Below are 19,721 nucleotides of genomic sequence, written 5' to 3'. Positions count from 1 at the left end.
TCCAGCAAGTCTCCTTGTTCCCTCCTGTGGCCCTTCGCTCTCAGCCACGACGCATGATGAGGCCTTCACTCCGGACCTTCTCTCTACGAGACCTCGTCCGTGACCTTCTCTCTACGAGACCTCGTCCGTGAACTTCTCTCTACGAGACCTCGTCCGTGACCTTCTCTCTACGAGATCTCGTCCGTGACCTTGTCTCTACGAGACCTCGTCCGTGACCTTCTCTCTACGAGACCTCGTCCGTGACCTTCTCTCTACGAGACCTCGTCCGTGACCTCTCTACGAGACCTCGTCCGTGACCTTCTCTCTACGAGACCTCGTCCGTGACCTTCTCTCTACGAGACCTCCGAGCATAGTAACCATTAAATCTTAGGATTAGCGTTATTGTGAATCTCATTTCCTTGGCTTGTCCATGTCCGAACCAAACCACGACAAGAGAACTGACCGTTTATGTTTACCATTTTCAAATAAAACTTTGAAGTAGAAGTAGGAGAGTGCGGGGCAGCCAGGGTGGGGGAAAGGAAAATTGTTCAAGACGGTTCAGTAGAAACCTGGTCTGAGATGGCGGAATTACATACGGTAATTGTGGACGGGGAGATAGTTTACACCGGTTCACATTATGTCTTGCATTTTAAGGTTAGAAGTTGAAGGTTATGTTGCAAAGGAAAAAATGTTAGGTATTATTAAGGAAAATCACCTTCATTTTTCCTCAAAATATTTACTACCCAAGGTACTGATTACCTTCAAAGCAGTATTACAGATATAACAATAGATCAATAAGATATTTTAACATAGGTAATTGCTACGTGTAAAAACGTAAAAAAAAAAAAAAAAAAAAAAAAAAAACGCTCGAGTGAGAAGTCCTGTGATCCCCCAACATGTAACTGCAAAGTTGGTGTCGCTGTATGGTTCGGACAAGCAAGGGTAATGAGACTCGCAATATCACTAACACTAAGATTTGATGGTTAATAGGCTCGGAGGTCACGGACGAGGGCTCGTACAGGGAAGGTCTGGAGTGAGGGCCTCATCAAGCGTCGTGGCTGTGAGCGAAGGGCCACAGGAGGGAACGAGGGGACTCGCTGGGGAGAACTGGTCCCGAGGCGTCTTGCTGGAGAGAACTGCTCCTTGGAGTTGAGCCCGGGAGAGAAGTCGACTTGTCAACTTGCCAGGTAAGACCATCCGCTTGCGCGGGATCGGTTTTTGTGGGAGGGGAAGAATGTCTGTAAGAAAATGAAAAGATAGTGGTGTATAAAAGAGGGCTTTTGCCACCGGGCGATTGAGCGAGCGATTAGGGGCGGTTGGTGGTCGTGGCTCAGGAGAAATGGGCAGGGAACTCGGACGGAGGCGCCGACGCCTGAGATTAGAAGTGCTCGTCTCTGCTCGATGTCGACCTTTTAAAGGAGGCTGGTGGGAAACCGGGGAGCTTTCCGAGTTCCTGATTGGCTGGCCGCTGGTTGACCGGAACGTTTTATTGAACTATGCTTGCCAACTACAGCGAGTATAAAAGCGAATATCGAGTTGTGTGACGGCCAGTCTGGTTTTGACCAGCTGCGCGTCACTATAGTGGTAACAATTAACCCTGGTGAGCACATTCTTCTAGCATGATCTCATCTATAAATATAATTTCAGTAGTGCTGTCTAATAAAACACCCTCGCATAATCGATGGTGTTCATAACAATGCCTTGCGTAACTAAGTTAGCAGAGCCCTTACATGCCAAAGTGACGCCTCTCCCCTTACAGCCTGTTTTAGCAATTGGCTTGCAAAATAATTAAACGGATCTTAGATTTTGTATGTAATGTCCCTATTGCGGAAAGGATACGGGAAAAATATTTCATATTCTGTTTATTCTAACGCAAATTTCGTATATTACGGTAAAATATTCAGGGCTCCTTTGACTTTTTTTTTATTATAATTATTTTGTCAGCCTTGTGGGCGGCATATCCAGACTAGAATTGCCGCCCCCCTAAATGTGCCGCCCCAGGGCATATGCAGCCCCCCCCCCCCATGTGAGGGCCCAGAAAGTTAGTATCTTCATTGAATTCCACGTGTGGTACAAGTTTACGTCATAAAAAGTACAGTTACGATATGAATGGGCTGGGTTGTGGGAAGATTTTTTCAAGTAAAACTTTACACTTATCTAAAATGTTGGTGTAAAGTTCTTTATTGCATATGGCTTCATTCAGCCGTTATCGATTTACCAATTCTTAAAATTTCTTGGTAGGTGTTGACGTCGTGCCCAAAGGTCACTTGTGTTGTTGTGTAAAGTCACACAGGTAGTTAATGATAAGAGTTGTACGGGTAAGCACATTGCAAAAGGCGAAATTTTAAGTGTTGATCACAAAGAGTAACGACGTGATCATTCATAATTTAATGCGGTGCACAATCCAAATATCACAATTCTTAAAATAATCATCTCCACTCCAGATTGCGACTTACTATAATATCATAATATGCAGTGAGACATGGCTAGTGCAGGAAGAAATCACGCGTTAAATCTTCTCCGAACTCTTGCTTCGGGATCGTAAGTATTGCTGTCGTACATGAATCTTGCATATATTTGGTTACATTGCAGTATCACACAAACACATTTTCACTAGTTTCTTTTTTAATTTGAAGTATATATTTTTTCTATGGAATGATTATGTTTGGACTTTGGTTGTATTCTGTATTAGGTTAGGTTAGGACAATCGTCACTGTAAGTTTCACGATTGCGTGATTCTGGCATTTTATCGAAATGGGAAGCAAGGAAGTGGGTGAACAAAAAGGTGGAGAGACAAGGCACAGAAGTTTTTAGGAGTGACATGACAAATGATGATTCATGCAACTTGGAAAGGTATGGAGAGGCATGATCTCTGAATGGTCAATTTATTTTTTATATGGTCTTATTTATGTATATATTTATTTTCTTTTACCAAGATCCTGTAACAAGCATATATGAATTTAACCCCATTTCATAGCATCCAGCCAGTAACACAATCCATCTCTATCATCCTTCCTAGCTACCTTTAACATTTTCAACCACCTGCACACCTATTTACATAACAAAATCCCAAACATCTGGAAAAGAGCTCATATAATCCTAATCTTGAAACCAAACATATCTCCTGAAAACCCTGCATCATGCAGACCAACCTTACTACTTTCTACAGTATCCAAACTAATTGAAAGAATTATAAAATAAAGAATCAAATGAGAAATACCTACCCCCCCCAAACATCATGGATTCATGGAAGGCTGCTTCACAAGGACACTGCTCATGAACATCACAGTGCTGCAATAATAAAAAAAAAGAAGAAGAAAAAAGTGAGGAAGAAAAGTTATGGTTGCTATAGATATAACTAAGGCTTTTGACAAGGTCCCAAGACACAGACTATCCAAACATTGAGACATACATTCATAACAAAAACAAGAAGTGGTTAACCAGCTAAAGGCTATACAATGGAGTCCCTCAGGGTGCAATACCTTCACTATTACTGTTCAAACTTTTCATGAGTAATCTCCAAACTCTAGAACCAGAACTAAACTCCAGTGTTCTATCATATGCAGATCTGTATATATGTCTACATAACAATAGCTTTTTCCACCATATGAGGGAGATAGCCAAGTCAAAAGACATATACTCCCATCCACCACACTTTCCTCCCTCTCACCTTAGCTCCTCATGGATTTAAGATCACCTCTGTATCTCTCCCACTACCCTGGGTCGGAAACAACACGTACACAGCACATTCACAGCAGTGCCGCTTCACTTCAGGCAAACGTGTAAACAAAATAGTTGGAGAAACTTACAATATAATAAGATCAATGAAAGTGGCCTTTGACTACATGGATGAGGAAATAGTAAAGAAAATACTAGTTACACTGATAAGACCAAAATTAGAATATGCAGCATCACTATGGACACCTAGTACAAAAAAAAAATATATAAAGAAACTAGAAAGAATTCAAAGAGCATTGACCGAGATGGCACCAACACTTAGCAAGTTGACATACGAACAAAGATTGGACAAACTAAACTGGCAACAGTCATCAAGTATTCCTCATAGATCCCTATGGGAAGAAACATTGGACTGTTTTCTGTCGTATTAGTGTGGGACAGTTTCTATGTCACCAACTTATAGTAGTCAGAGAAGGGGAGTCATTAACAGTTGTCCGATCTCCTGAAATGAAAAGGTAGAAGGAATACAGCGGAAATTGTTAGAGATAAATTATGGGTCCAATTTGGAGATGAAGTGTCAACCCCTCAAAGCTGTATCTTGAGATGGGAGTGAAGATGTTGATGGATTTTGAAGATAGGCAGCAGGGAGATGAGTCTATGACATTTGTCTTGTAATTTAGGGTACTTCTTGTTGGATCTTACAGTGAGGAATATTGAGAAGATTGCAAAGAGATTATAAGTCCAAACTGAAAAGGGAGGATGAGGGAAAATTGGATAGAGATTGCACTTATATGAAGTGCAGGACAGCTTGTGTATATTTTATGAAATATGTTTTATGACATTACAGATGCCAGTGCCCAGCCCATTCAGGAGGATGGGGACGAATTTTGAACTCCACCCAGGCCAAGACAACAGACTATGCTTTTGAGGTTCGCACAGAGTAATTGTTTGAGCGTTTTGAGTTCAGATTGTAGCATAGACAAAATTTTGAAAAACAGTGATAGTCGATCTTTTAAAGAGCAGCAAGACATCAAGATTGTAGTAGTGTGGTTGTTAACATACTGAATGTGGTATTATATTGCAGATGGCTTGTTCTACTATTCGATATGGCCCTGGTGTAACACAAGAAGTAGGTCTTGATGTCAAGGCCATGGGTGCCAAGAAGTGTTTAGTGGTGACAGATCCTATACTTGCACAGCTTTCTCCTGTTGCAAGTGTTGTAGATTCTTTAACAAGACATGGGTGTAATTTTGAGGTCTTTGATCAAGTCAGAGTTGAACCAACTGATAAAAGGTCAGTATAACTTTCATCTTACTTTATCTTATCTGTGACTTGCCATAAAGTATGATGATTGGAGAACAAGAGACAGGGCCCCGCATACATGACTGCCTTCCTGCACATTACAATTATGTAAATGCAAGAAGGTAAAGCACAGTACCATGCCGATGTTTTAGGTTTGTAGTATTTGTGAAACTAGTAGGAAATGGGTAAATGTGGGAGTACAGTATTGTATTATTAAATGTTTAGGAGTATTCATGTGACATAGGAAGGTTTATATGCTGTGAGGTAATTGTAGTTTGGAAAGAATTCCAGTCTTCCATAGAAAAGTGTGGAGGGATGATAGAAGTATTGGGTATTGTTGAGGGAAAGGGTCTTTGGTGTATGTATCTTTTATATAAAATCATGGTATCATAATTGTTGATGACAAATCAAGAAAACGCAAAACATATTTTGATAATGAAATTATTTCTATTGTCATCATTGCATATGGATGATGTTGTGACTGCATGAGGAGGAATGGGCGGGGGGTGGGGGGTGGGGTAGTATGTGTGAGTAAATTTTGACGCAGCCCGAAGGGATTTCTCCCCGTCCTCGCCTTATATGCAAAGGGGGACGGAGAGGGGGGGTCGCCGATTAAATGAAGCGGCCTTACTGTGGATGTACTGTGTCTTGCGACACTGCTTCTGACCCAGGGCGGTGGGCAGGGTGCAGGGATGACCCGTCATCCAGGAGGTGCTCAGATGAGAGGGAGGGTGGGAGGGGTGTGGAGTGTATTTAGGGATGAAATGGGTGGGAGTGTTTTTATGCCTTTCCCTTTTTGGCTACCTCCCTTGGAAGGGGGAAAAAGCCTTGGTATATGTATGTATGTATATCATTGCAAAACTGGCATTAAAAAGGCCGTTGAAATATTAACAAATTTTTAGTATTACAAAATTCAAAATTCTTTTATTTATTACAGCTTTCAGAAGGCAGCAGACTTTGCTAAGAAAGGAGAATTTGATGTTTATATTGCAGTGGGTGGAGGTTCTGTTATAGACACCTGTAAGGCTGCAAATTTGTATGCCTCAGACCCTGAGGCTGAATTCCTTGATTATGTTAATCCTCCTATAGGGAAGGGCAAACCAGTTACAGTGAAGCTTGCTCCTCTCATTGCAGGTTGGCCATATTTCTGTATTTGCAAGTTCTCTGTGTATTAACAAATTGTTGAATACAATCTATCAAGATTCCTGATTCTGGGCTTTTTGGTTTCCTGTAAGAGAGATCTGAAGTTGAAAAATGATTGATAGACATAGAGTAGACCTTTATCCTATAAGCATGAGGCCCTTGTTTTTCATATACTGGGTAGTTATATTCAATATATAAAGACTTTCAAATTGGATATTGATGTATATATATATATATATTTTAATCTGTTATTTTTACTTGTTTTCAAAAAGTTTATCACAATTTTTCAGTTCCTACAACTGCTGGTACAGGGAGTGAGACAACTGGTGTTGCTATCTTTGATTATGAACCATTGAAGGCAAAAACAGGCATTGCAAACCGTGCCCTTCGCCCTACATTGGGAATTGTGGACCCATTACATACCCTGCTTATGCCAGAAAGAGTGGCTGCATATAGTGGGTAAGTCATTCAAGTTAACTATCTTATATACCAAGTGTCTCTTCCCCCCTATAAGATAGGTAGCCTATTCAGGTTATACTTAAGAAAGTTCCTTAGCAATATACACTAACTCCATTGATGAAATAAATAATCTGGTAGGTGCTAGAATGCTTATGTACAGATGGTATTGAAAAAAAGAATACAACAGGCCAACCTGAAGTGGTTTGGTGATGTTACAAGAAAGGATGAGAGTAGACATTCTTGAAAAAACTGTGAATCAGTGATCCCAGAAGTGAGAGATATGAGTAGACCAAGGAGAAGGTGGATTTGTAAAATGAATCAGACCATAAAAGCTTGCTGTCAAGATGTCAAAGTGAAAACATGCATGAGTGACAGTCAAATGGAAAAGAATGTAGACGAAGGTAGCTTGTTCCCTAACATTTTCATTTCATTACCATTAATTATCACTTTATCTTGGGGGCACTATCATGATGAAGAGGTGGAGTCATACTCGTTTAGAGAGGAATGAATAAACTAAGGCAACAAACTTTTCCATAAGATTTGTGTTTTGTTACTAATAACTAGCACTTCTATCCATGAAGACTCATGCCAAAAAAATGGTAAAGAAGTCTTACAGAAGGTAACAGAAAGGAGGAATGATAGAAGTTAAAAGGTGTCAGCCTTTTGTAGAATAGTCTTAAATTGTAAATGAATGTTGCATGATTCTGGTCCACAGGGCTGTCATAAAAGTCCAGTATTAACCACATAAGAGGGTTGTGCCAAGTATGAACAGGGAGTATTGCTGGGAATGAACCAAGTCCTATTTTCACATGATTTAAGAAAAACAAGTGAAAGAGACAAGTGCCATGTGAGTGACAGGGTGAGGATGTTTCTCTCCCATGGGTAGCCACCTCATTTTGTTGATTTGGGAGACAACAGAAAATGGATGAAAGATACAACCCATCAGTATGTACCCAAAGCCACCTAGTTGCAAGTTGTCACACTATATCCACTTCCACAATGTGTCACAATATATCCACTTACACAAGGTGTCATACTATATCCACTGAAGCTTGTGGAACTCTATTTGTTGGTACTCTCCATCCTAATATCTTATCCTTTACCATTGTCCTCATATATTGTACTTTCAAAAAATCTTAAATCTATTTGAGGAGTTTGCCTCTTAGTCCTCCAAAATGCTTAAATTTCCATGTAAGTCATCTGTGAGGTATTTTATCAAAAGCCTTCTTTAGTTTGAGGTACACACAGTACACCCACCCCTCTCTTGTAACACATCAATATCTTTTGATTCTATCTACAATATACCAAGGGATTTTCTGCCCTTACAAGGGAGGTAGCCAAGTCACTTGAGCAAAAGGTTTGACACACATGACCTTCCAGATCTAAAGCCAAATTGACTGTCTGTCACAATGTTCGTCTCTTCAGATATTTGGTCCATCAATCTTTGACAGTCCTTTGACATATCTTCCCTCCTCTGTGTTTACCTAGTTGTACCTAGTTGTATCTTACGGGAAGGGGAGCTATGCTCGTGGTGTCCTGTCTCTATATATCACCATATCTAATTTACTCTTAAATTCTTGTATTGTTTTTGCATTCTCTTATCCCAGTTTAGTAAGTCATCTCTATCAAGGACTTCCACACCTCTCATAATTCTGTAGATGGTCGACAAGTTACCTCTTTCTCTTCTTTGTTCCAGTCAGTAGTTCTAGTTTGAAAACTAGATGTATGTATTTATGTACCTTGTTTAGGTAATGGTAAGTAAACATTTACCAGATTGAGGGCACCCTCATAACTGAAATTCAAGTAGCAAATTGTTGAAGAAAGAAAAGTTACTGATGCTGTATTGTCCAAATGATGATTATGATAATATGGTTTAATGCCACAAACTCCCTCAATCAGGAGGCTAGGATGGTTCCCCTTACAGAGGACTTTGTAGCATGGAATTTAATAAACCACACGCTTGGTTCACTGGTGGCAGGGTTTGAATTGCCATCTCCTCAATCTTTGCCACAAATAACAACACCCTAACCTGCTTGATGAGCAAACTTCCAATTATCCAAATAAGTTATAATGAACCTATGTTTTATGTGTAATAACCATAAGTAAAATTTTGTATTTAATCATTTCTGTTTTCTTGTTTACAATATATTTCCTCTCCTTCAGGTTTGATGTCCTTTGTCATGCCCTCGAGTCTTTCACAGCCATAAAGTACAATGAGCGATCCCCATGCCCTGATCATCCTCTCCACCGGCCAGCTTATCAAGGGGCAAACCCCATTTCTGATGTATGGGCTAGGCAATCTCTCAAAGTCATTGCAGATTGCTTTAAAAGGTTGGTACTTTAAGTTGGTGGAATAGTCAAACAAGATAAAAGGATTAAAATCATTGCAATCAATCAATCAATCAATCAATCTCTTGCCTGTGGTCTCTTTTGTAGAAGACCTGTGGCCTCCAGGAAATTGGCAACAGCCTCCAGGCAGGACCACAAGTCACATACAGAAGAGATGTTGTGTGTCAGGAGATTGTTAGTGTAGGGCATAGTAAGATGACATGTTCTGTCTTCTGTGAAGGGGTTGCATGTGGGGCAGATATGATCTGTGGCCAGGCCTATTCTGTGTTGGTACTATCTTAATGCTGGGTGGTGTCATGAGTGGAGGTGTGCTAGTGTGGCTCTTGTCAGCTGTGGGGGTTGTTGGAGTATTGAGTTTTGTGGTCTTTCTTGAAGGGCTTATTAAGTTACCTGGGTGTATGTATGTTTCTGTGTGGATGTTTTGTATGGTTTCAGTGGTAGGTTATTGTAGATGATTATTATACTGCTAATATAGGTTTTGTTGCATTTTACAGGGTGGGGTGCGGAAACTTCCCGATTTGGGGATTGAATTAGAAAGTGTTTACACTTCACAATTCTTTATTGTACTTTTATGTCTGTCACACAACATGGGAGATTTACTTTTACACAGTTCTAAAAACAATATCTTTTAAATGTCCACCTCCATTGTCAATACACTGATTCAGACGATTTCGGAAGCTTTGGTCTACTCTCTCTAGCATGGTGAGCAGTATATTGGCTATTTGAGTGCGGATGGCATTCTGTAGGTCTTCCAGGGTCTATGGACGGTCGTTATAAACCAGGGATTTGAGATAATCCCACAGGAAATAATCACAGGGGACTAAATCAGGCAAGCACGCTGGACAGTTTAAATCGCCTCTCAGGGAAATCAGCGCGCTCGCCTGATTTAGGCCCCTATGATTATTTCCTGTGGGGTTATCTCAAATCCCTGGTTTATAATGACCGTCCATAGACCCTGGAAGACCTACAGAATGCCATCCGCACTCAAATAGCCAATATACCGCTCACCATGCTAGAGAGAGTAGACCAAAGCTTCCGAAATTGTCTGAATCAGTGTATTGACAATGGAAGTGGACATTTAAAAGATATTGTTTTTAGAACTGTGTAAAAGTAAATCTCCCATGTTGTGTGACAGACATAAAAGTAGAATAAAGAATTGTGAAGTGTAAACACTTTATAATTCAATCCCCAAATCGGGAAGTTTCCGCGCCCCACCCTGTATAAGGATATCCATTGTTTGAAATTTTTTACTTTCTATATTTCAGGTCTGTCTATAATCCAGATGATGTAGAGGCACGGTCTCAAATGCATCTTGCAAGCACATTTGCTGGAGTTGGATTTGGCAATGCTGGTGTACACCTGTGTCATGGAATGTCTTACCCAATTGCTGGCAATGTAAAAAACTTTCAGCCAAATGACTACACGTAAGATGTGCGATCTTTCACAACTAGGTTCTTTTTCAGCTGCAAATTATGATAATTTTGTGTATAATTACTCCTGTATTGTCTTCCTAAACAAAAATACTGAATGATGATGTCTGGATGTCTTTTGAAATATGCATCATTTGAACTTTTTTTAAAACAGCTTTAGAATGTGTTCATCGTTCTTTGCTTGCCAGTTGAAGCTGGTTTTGATTAAAATTAAGTTTTAGTGTGTTATATTTTGTCACTACATACATATGTACATATACGAAGAAATTTTTCCCCCATACAAAGGAGGTAGACAAAGTCAAAGGCATAAATTCACTCCCACCCATTTCATCCCCATATACTCCACTCCCAATCACCTCACACTTTTCTGGGCTCCTCCTGAATGACAGGTCATCCCTGCATCTCGCCCACTGCCCTGGGTTAGAGGCAATGCAGCAAGACACAGTGCATCCACAGCAAGGCCACTTCATTTAATTGGAGACCCCCCTTCTCCGTCCCCTCATGCAGAAAAAGAGAACATAGGGAGAAATCCCTTCAGGCTGCATCAACATATAATTCACATATACTCCCTAAACCCCCCGACCTCCACCCACTCTCTTCTATGCATCACAGAATCATCCATACACAACCATTCTTCACTCACTCCTTCCTTCTTTCTTCTCCCTTCCTTCCTCAACAGACATCCCCCTCTTTCCCAATGCCCCTTTCACCCCATCCATCCATTTCATCCTCAGTTGCCGTCCTCATGATCACTCCTTCCACCTCGGCCTTCCACAATTCTTTTACTAATCTTTCTTCACTCATTCTTTCCATGTGTCCAAACCATCCCAATACTCTTTCATCAACCCTATCTCTCAACTCCTTTTCTACCTCCACTCTCCTCCTCACCTCCTCATTTCTCACTCCAGCCTCTGAAGAAAAAAATCAATAGTGAATTACATTGGAAGAGCATAGGAGTAATATTATTATTATATATACAGTGCACTTCTGATTATCTGGCTGTCATAGGACTTTTCCATTTCTGCTAAATCAAATATGCTTTAAAAAGGCATGAAACCACCCAAAACCCAATTAATTTCCTACCTAAGCCTTGCAAATAACATAAACACGATGACAAACGACAGTACAGTAGTATAATTTTTTTTATTATTATTATTATTATTTTTTTTTTTTAGCCTTCATCATTCTCTTCTCCCATCTCAGTCACTACTCTATCATATTCCACAGTTAAAATCAAAGCCTTCATGTTTGGCAACTAGAAATATCCTAGTTTGGTAAGGTGTGGAAGAGGCAAAAGGAGAATGTTGAAGGTAAATGTTGGTAAAAGTCAGGTGATGAGATATACAAGGGAAGAGGATGGCAGCAATTGGGAAGTGATTATTAAAAGAGAGAAGCTGGCAGAAGTGGATAGCTTTAGATACTTGGGGTTGCATGTGGCAGGAAAGGGAGGAGTAGGGGTGGAGGTAGATTGTAGATTGAGAGAAGCAAGTAAGTGCCTTGGGGAATTAAAAAGTAAAGAGAAATAGACGTTTGAAAATGGGTGCTAAGAGGCAATTGTATGAATGGGTGATTGTGCCGACAGCACTATATGGGGTTGGAACATAAGAGAGGAAGAGGTTAAATGTGTTTGAGGTGAAATGTCTGAGAAGTATGGTAGGGGTTACAAGGTTGGATAGAGTGAGAAATGAGGAAGTGAGGAGGAGGGCGGGGTTGGAAAAGGAGTTGGGAGTTGGTTGATGAAAGAGTATTGAGATGGTTTGGACACATGGAAAGAATGAGTGAAGAAAGATTAGTAAAAGAAGTGTAGACTGCAGAGGTGAATGGAGTGAACATGAGGGGGTGACTGAGGATAAGATTGATAGATGGGGTAAAAGGGGCATTGAGAAAGAGGGGGATGTCTGTTGAGGAAGTAAGTGAGAAGATAAGATAGGGGTAAATGGTTGTGTATAGATGATGCTGTGATGCATGGAAGGAAGTGAGTAGGGGATGGGGGGAGTTAGGGAGTGGTTATGTATGAATGATAATTTGATGTATGCTAAAGGGATTTCTCCCCATCTTCACTGTTTCTGCATGAGGGAATGGAGAGGGGCCTTGCTGTAGATGTGCTGTGTCTTGCTGCATTGCTTCTGACTTGGCAATGGGCAAAATGCAGGGATGACCCGCCATCCAGTAGGAGCCAAGACAAGAAGGAGGGATGGTGAATGGGTGGGGATGAAATATATGGGGGTAGAATTATCCCTTTTGACTTTGGCTACCTCCCTTGTAAGGAGGAAAAAGCCCTTGGTATATGTATGTATGTATACATATTTATATGTATTTATACTTTATTTTCACTGTTGAGGAAGGAAGGAAGAAGGCAGAAGATAGAGGTGAGTGGAGAATGGCTGTATATAGATGATACTATGATGCATGGAAGGGAGTGGGTGGGGGATGGGGGGTTAAGGAGTGGTTATGTGTGAATGATATTTTGACACAGCCCAAAAGGATTTCTCCCTATCTTCAATGGTTCTGCATGGAGGGATGGAGAAGGGGATTGCCAGTTAAATGAAGTGGCCATGCTGTGTTTTGCTGCAGTACTGCTGACCCAAAGTGATGGCTGAGATGCAGGAATGACCACTCATCCATTGGGGAGCCAAGATGAGAGGGAGAGAGGTGTAGTGGCTGGGAGTAGAATGGGTGGGAGTGGAATTATACCTTTAGACTTTGGCTACCTCCCTAGTAAGGAGGAAAAAAAAACCTTGGTATGTTGGTATGTGTATATATATATTTTCACTCTATATGTTTATTTTTTCATTTCTTAACAGATTTTTAACTTGCTTGTTTCAGATGTGATCACCCAATAGTACCCCATGGGCTCTCTGTGGTTATGACAGCTCCAGCTGTGTTTACCTTCACTGCCCCTATGTGTCCTGAGAGGCACATTGAGGCTTCTAGTATTCTTGGCAAAGATGTTACCAATGTCAAAAAAGCTGATGCAGGTCAGTAAGTTTTTACTCATTGACATTGGAAGTGATATTTGTTGCATCATGTTTCATAGACTGGAAATCCACAGCCCCTCAGTAGTAAATCCTCCCCATAGGACATGATATGAAAATGACAGGAACACAGTTCTACAGTAGAACCCTAAACAGCACACACCCTCACACTATATTTTACAAGCACCACTACCAGAATGGAACAAAAGAAGCATATTACTCAAATACCTACAACAACCTATCACCTAAGCCACACAAAAACTGTTGTTTTCCCACCTTTGGTTTTTCCTTGGAGTTTCTATCAAACAAGTTCTTTTGGGGATGACACTTCTTGGACTTTCCACTTTGCTTATATCCAGTCCTCTCTTTGTTGGCTTGTTTATTATTATTTTTTCATTTTCTTTCTCTATTTTGCCAAAACTATACTTTTTTCAAGAACTGGATTTCCTTTATTGGTCACATGAGAAACACAGCTTACCCATCCCGCACAATAATCACTATTTCGAACAAACTTCTTGATATACTCTTTGTTATTCAAAGGATTGGTACTGGCTGATGTTCTAAGGGACATAATGGATCAAATGAAGGTGGATAATGGCCTTGCAGCTCTTGGCTATGAATCAGAAGATATTCCTGCTTTGGTCAAGGGAACTCTACCACAGGTTTGTTTGATGGTGTTGTTGTTGTTGTTGTTGTCGTTCCCTAGACTGTCTGTCCGAGCAGTCCCGTCTCCCCAAGGAAGGCCACAGCCGAAACTGGGTTTTCCCACAAATCCTTTATAGAGTGTATGTTGTGTTGTTTGCGTGCATGATTGTGTATAATGCAGTCTTCCATTATGTGTTGTACGGTATGGGGTGAAGTGTTACATCCTGGGCAGCTGTTCACAACACGGTCGTCCAGCCTCTTCTGGTAGCTTAGAAGTGCTGGGTGGTGACCGCATCGCAGTCTGGCCAAGTGGACTCTGTCCTTTCGTGGGAGAGAGGATTCAGAAGGGTGGATATCAGGGGGTCTGGCATGCAGCAGTGTGTTGTCTTTCAGTGTGTTAATGGAGCGGTGAGTGATATGATTATGAATATGTTTCCGGAGGCTGGTATTTGGTGGTTGTGGAGGAAGAGAAGAGAGTATCTGTGCGTAATAAAGGTCTTTGGGTGTAGTTTTAATGTTTCTTGGTGTGTGTGGGTGTTCTGCTATGTAGTGTAGCGGGTGTGATGTGTTTGTGGTGGCTGCAGCAAGTGTTTGTGTGCCTCTCATGTCGAGGTGGTCCTTGACTTTGAGGACTTTTGTTTCATGGTGTAAATGGTCTGTAGGTGTTGTATTTGTGCAGCCTGTAATTGTTTTTAGGGCTTTGTTTTGTATGATTTGAAGGGTGTTGTGGTGTGTCTCACTGAGATTAGGAGCCCATGCAGGACTCGCATAATTCATCACTGAGCGTATGCATTGTTTGTATATTGTTATATTAGTTTCTTTGTTTTGTCCAAATGTTGTTCCAGTGATTGACTTAAGTGCGTTAAGTCTAGGTGTGCATTTGTTTTTTATGTTTGTGAGGTGTTGTTTGAAAGACATGGATGTATCGTATGTTACACCAAGAATTTTCGATGTGTTTGTGTGTGGTATTAGAGTGTTGTTGATGTAGAGATGAGGTATGTATTTGTGTTCTTTTGTCCAGTTGGGGAGAAGTGTTGCTGTAGATTTGGTTGGAGCTATTTTGAGTCTGTTTGTGATGAACCATGTGTTGAGTGTGTCAAGGTAAGGCTGGATTATTTCTGCAGCTTTGTCTGTGTTACGATGTGTGCATGTGATTGTTATGTCGTCTGCGTAGGAAGAGATTTGTATTTCTGAGGTGTCTGGTGTGGGTAAGTCATGCATGTATAGATTAAATAATGTGGGGGATAGAAATGAGCCCTGTGGTACTCCGTTCTTAATGTTTCTGATGTGCGATGATTGGCCATTATATGACACATGAGCATTCCTGCCTGCCAGATAATTGGCCAGCCATCTTTTGGTGTTATTGTGCATGTCTGTGTTATATATTTTATTTGTTAGGTTGTGGCGGGGGATAGCATCATAAGCTTTACTAATGTCCAATGTTATAAGAAGTGTTCTGTGGTGGGGCCTATCTGAATTGATGCCATCTAAAATTCTTTGTGTGAGGTTTGTCAGAAGAGTGTTTGTGGAGTGTAGTGGCCTAAAACCGTGTTGTGAGTCAGCAAGGGGAATATATGGTGTGACAAGTTTAAGTATTAGGCGTTCAATGACTTTAGAGGGGGTGCAGAGAAGTGTGATTGGGCTGTGCGATGTTGGGATTGTTTGGACTTTGTTTGATGTTATGGCCTGTCCCTTGTTAGATAGATGTAGCTAGTGGCACCCTCTCACTATTAAATATATTGTTCAAATAAGACTTCATGTGGAGTCTCATTTTATTTTTACTATGTGTAATGCCAAAATTTATTTAGTTAGGTTAGTTCAAAGTAAAATGTTGTTTAGTGATTGAACATCCTAGAGTGTAGTTTATATTGTCTCAATTACTCTAGTAGGCAAGATATGTGATAACTATATACCAAAAGGCTTCTTCCCCCTTACAAGGAAAATAGGCAGCCAAGGCATGCACCTGTACCCTCCCATCAATCATTTCCCTTTTATCTAGTGTTATCAAAGATTGAAGGTATCTTCAGTAACACTAGTCCTTAACCTCTTCAATATGAGTCAGATATTCGTGTGCACATCAGGTTGCCTAATATACAGTGATGCATCACAATATACATATACCAAATGCTTTTTCCCTGTTATACTCTCTTTCACCCTGAATAAATATAATGTCACAGAAAATGTGATCAAGCCTGTTCACAGAATATGGGATCACTCGTGGCTCATGATGCATACATAGGCGGCGTCATATTCAAGAGTCTGTGGGAAGCCCACATCTGTAGTTTCAACCTGTGGAGTCCTAGGCTAAATCAACTTGAAATAACAACCCTCTTATTCCCTTTTCTTTTTCATTATAGGGCTTATCCCAGTACTTTCAGAATGGGTCTTCCATTTTTTTTTTTTTTTTTTTTTCATAACTATGTCTGTGGGGCAAGTGTTGATAAAAACAGACAGCTCCTAGTCACTGTAGGGATTGTATGGACTAGTTCATAGGGCCTCGGACCAGCACCCTAAGGTTTGGGTCTTTGGGTCTATTACTAAGTGGTACCAATTAAAGTTGTCTAACCATATGGCAGCCAAGAAATATGAGCCTTAAGAGCTGTTTACAGAAGTGTATGGGGTAGAAACATGGAACATAAGAGAGGAAGAGTTTAAATGTAATTGAGATGAAATACCTGACAAGTATGGTAGGGGTTACTAGGCTGGATAGAGTGAGAAACAAGGTGAGGAGGAGAGCGGGGGTGAAAAAGGGGTTGGGAGATAAGGTTGATGAAAGAGTATTGGGATGATTTGGACACATGGAAAGAATGAGTGAAGAAAGATTAATAAAAAAAAAAAGTGTAGAATGCAGAGGTGGATGGAGTGAACAGGAGGGGTTGACCGAGGATATGATTGATGGATGGGGTAAAAGGGGCATTGAGAAAGAGGGGTATATCTGTTGAGGAAGGAAGGGAGAAGAGGATAGGGGTGAGTGGAAAATGATTGTATATGGATTATGCTGTGATGCATGGAAGGGAGTGGGTGGGGTATGGGGTGGTTAGGGAGTGATTATGTGTGAGTGATAGTTTGACACAGCTCAAAGGAATTTCTCCCCGTCTTCTCTTTTTCTGCATGAGAGGATGGAGAGGGGTGATTACCAATTAAACGAAGCGGCCTTGCTGTATATGTGCTGTGTCTTGCTGCATTGCTTCTGACCAAGGGCATTGGGTGAGATGCAGGGATGATCTGTCATCCAGGAAGAGCCAAGAAAAGAGGGAGGGAGGGAGGAGTGGTGAGTGGGAGTAGTATTTGGAGATGAAATGGGTGGAAGTGGAATTATGTCTTGACTTTGGCTACTTCTCTTGTAAAGAGGAAAAAGCCCTTGGTATATGTATGCATGTGCATCAAATTGGGAACAGATAAAATTTGTCCAGAACAGTCATATTTGGTGTATGTCAACTTTAGTCTTCAGTAATCTAAAGATTGTACAGTAGCACCATTTGAACAGGTTCAGAGTACATAATTATTGAGTGACCATTGGAAGTATTCTTTCCCTAAATTTATTTGCCCACACTCATAACATTTACAATTTAAGTGATGCTGATTTCTCTTTACAGCACCGTGTGACCAAGCTTGCACCTAGACAACAGAGTGAAGATGATCTTGCTTCGTTGTTTGAAAATTCAATGCAAATCTTCTAAAAAACTAGAATAACAAGTTATCATCCAGATATCTTCCATGTTGCATGTGCACTTAGAGAATGCATGCATGTATTAAACAATGTGCCAATTAATGTCTATCTATATATACCAAGCGGTTTTTCCCCCCATATAAGGAACGTGGCTAAGTCAGAGGTATGTACCGAGTCCCACCCATTTCACTCCCCCTCCACCCCTCCCATCACAGCTCCTCATGGATGATGGGCCATCCCTGTATCCACCAACTGCCCTGGGTCAAATGCAATGCAACAAGACTTGGTACATCCACATCAAGGCCACTTCACTTCACTAACTTGATTAAGTCAATAAATGTATATGTATTTATATATAAGGTAGCCATGTATTTTTCTCGAGATAAACTAAATAGATTTGATCAATTACATGACTGTTGAAATCATACCTGAATGCTGAATTTTATTTGCCATGGCTTCCATGGATTCTCACCAAGATCAACAACTGGTATTCAAGAATCAAGATGGGTAGAAATTCTGGAAGAAATGTTAACCATGGCTGGCCAACATCCTAAGTACCTTACCCTTGCGGTGATTATGGAGCAACGACTGATAAAGCAAAATATGTTTTTTGTGAAAGCTGTCATCTATGATTCCATTGATGCTGTCAGAAGATATTGATGTCAGACTTTCAATTCTTAGGCAGTACAGAATCTGGGGTTTTGGTGATAAACAGGCATTTGACAGTAAAACTGGTGGCAAGAAGAACAAGATGAGTCGTCAAAATGGGAGCTAGTGTTTTTGCAGGATGAGAAACAACAATATATAACAACAGCAAACTGTGAATATGGTGGCACTCTTACCCAGGGTGAAATTGCCAGGAAAATCACCAAAGGGTGATTGCAAGTAAAAGTACCAGTATGGACCTCAGGAAATGGGAGATGTTTCTTCAGTTCACTGTCAGTATCATGAAGGGAGACAAGATATTGGTGGTAGAAAATTGATTGTGCACATCAATTGAAATGATTCAATAGGAGGAAAAGTATCATTCATTGTAGAAAAATGATAAAGCGACTTCTCAGTGTTTAGGTTGTTTTATGATGAAAATGGTAAAAGTGAAATCATGCAGAATACTGGTCTGTGGTTATACTACATACATACATATACCAAAGGCTTTTCCCCCCTTGTAAGGGAGGTAGCTAAAAAACAAAGTCATAAAAACCACTCCCACCCATTCCATCCCATCATACTCCACTCCTCTCCCTCGTCTCTCCCCCCCATCCTGGCACCTTCAGGATGACGGGTCATCCCTGCATCCTGTCCACCGCCCTGGGCCAGAAGCAGCATCACAAGACACAGCACATCCACAGCAAGGCTGCTTCATTAAATCGGTGCCCCCCTCCGTCCCCACACACAGAAAAGAAGACAGGGAGAGACCCCTTGGGGCTGTCAAATTTTTCTCTCATGTACTCCCCCACTCCCCACCCACACACAACCACTCTCCACTCACCCCCGTCCCCCCCCCAACAGACACTCCCCTCCCCCACCCCATCCATCCCATCCCAGGTCACCCCCTCATGTCCACCCTTTCCACATCCGCCCTCCACACCTTCCCTACAAGTCTCTTCACTCATTCTTTCCATGTGTCCAAACCATCCCAATACTCTTTTTGCCTCGTGCCTGCACCAAATAATTATTCACACATACTCCCTCACCCCCCATCCTTCACCCACTCCCTTCTATGCATCACAGAATCATCCATACATAATCATTCTCCATTCACCCCTACCTTCTGTCTACTCCCATCCTTCCTAAACAGACATTCCCCTCTTTCCCAATGCCCCTTTTACTCCATCCATACATCTCATCCTTGGTCACCCCCTCCTGTTCACTCCTTCTACCTCTGCCTTCCACACCTCTTTTACTAATCTTTCTTCACTCATTCTTTTCATGTGTCCAAACCATCCCAATACTCATTCATCAACTCTCTCTCAACTCCCTTTCCACCCCCGTTCTCTTCCTCACATGGAAAAAGATGTGTGGACATCAAAGGCACTATTATGACAGGTCACTTTTGGGCAAGTGGCAATCCATGGTAAGCATTAAAAACTG

General features: G+C 41.1%; 1 protein-coding gene across 2 annotated transcripts; it reads left to right on the top strand.

The window, feature by feature from the left end:
* The first annotated feature begins 2,243 nt into the window (after nucleotides 1-2,243).
* T3dh (Type III alcohol dehydrogenase) lies at nucleotides 2,244-18,038 on the top strand. 2 transcript variants are annotated; one of them, XM_076185397.1, is made up of 11 exons: nucleotides 2,244-2,297; nucleotides 2,424-2,520; nucleotides 4,505-4,586; nucleotides 4,742-4,950; nucleotides 5,897-6,093; nucleotides 6,393-6,561; nucleotides 8,725-8,892; nucleotides 10,176-10,334; nucleotides 13,167-13,318; nucleotides 13,856-13,977; nucleotides 17,557-18,038. In XM_076185397.1, the coding sequence occupies exons 2-11, from the start codon at nucleotides 2,462-2,464 to the stop codon at nucleotides 17,638-17,640; spliced, it is 1,401 nt and encodes a 466-aa protein (XP_076041512.1). In that variant the 5' UTR covers nucleotides 2,244-2,297; nucleotides 2,424-2,461; the 3' UTR covers nucleotides 17,641-18,038. The 2 variants fall into 2 exon arrangements, with proteins under 2 accessions (XP_076041512.1, XP_076041513.1); XM_076185398.1 differs by adding an exon at nucleotides 2,672-2,832 and having other exon boundaries at nucleotides 2,265-2,520.
* Nucleotides 18,039-19,721: the final 1,683 nt, after the last annotated feature.

The sequence above is a fragment of the Oratosquilla oratoria genome, chromosome 5, assembly GCF_046742065.1.
Source record: "Oratosquilla oratoria isolate Oo_2021 chromosome 5, ASM4674206v1, whole genome shotgun sequence".
NCBI classification, from domain to species: domain Eukaryota; kingdom Metazoa; phylum Arthropoda; class Malacostraca; order Stomatopoda; family Squillidae; genus Oratosquilla; species Oratosquilla oratoria.
This window is presented reverse-complemented; position numbering and strand designations above follow the sequence as displayed.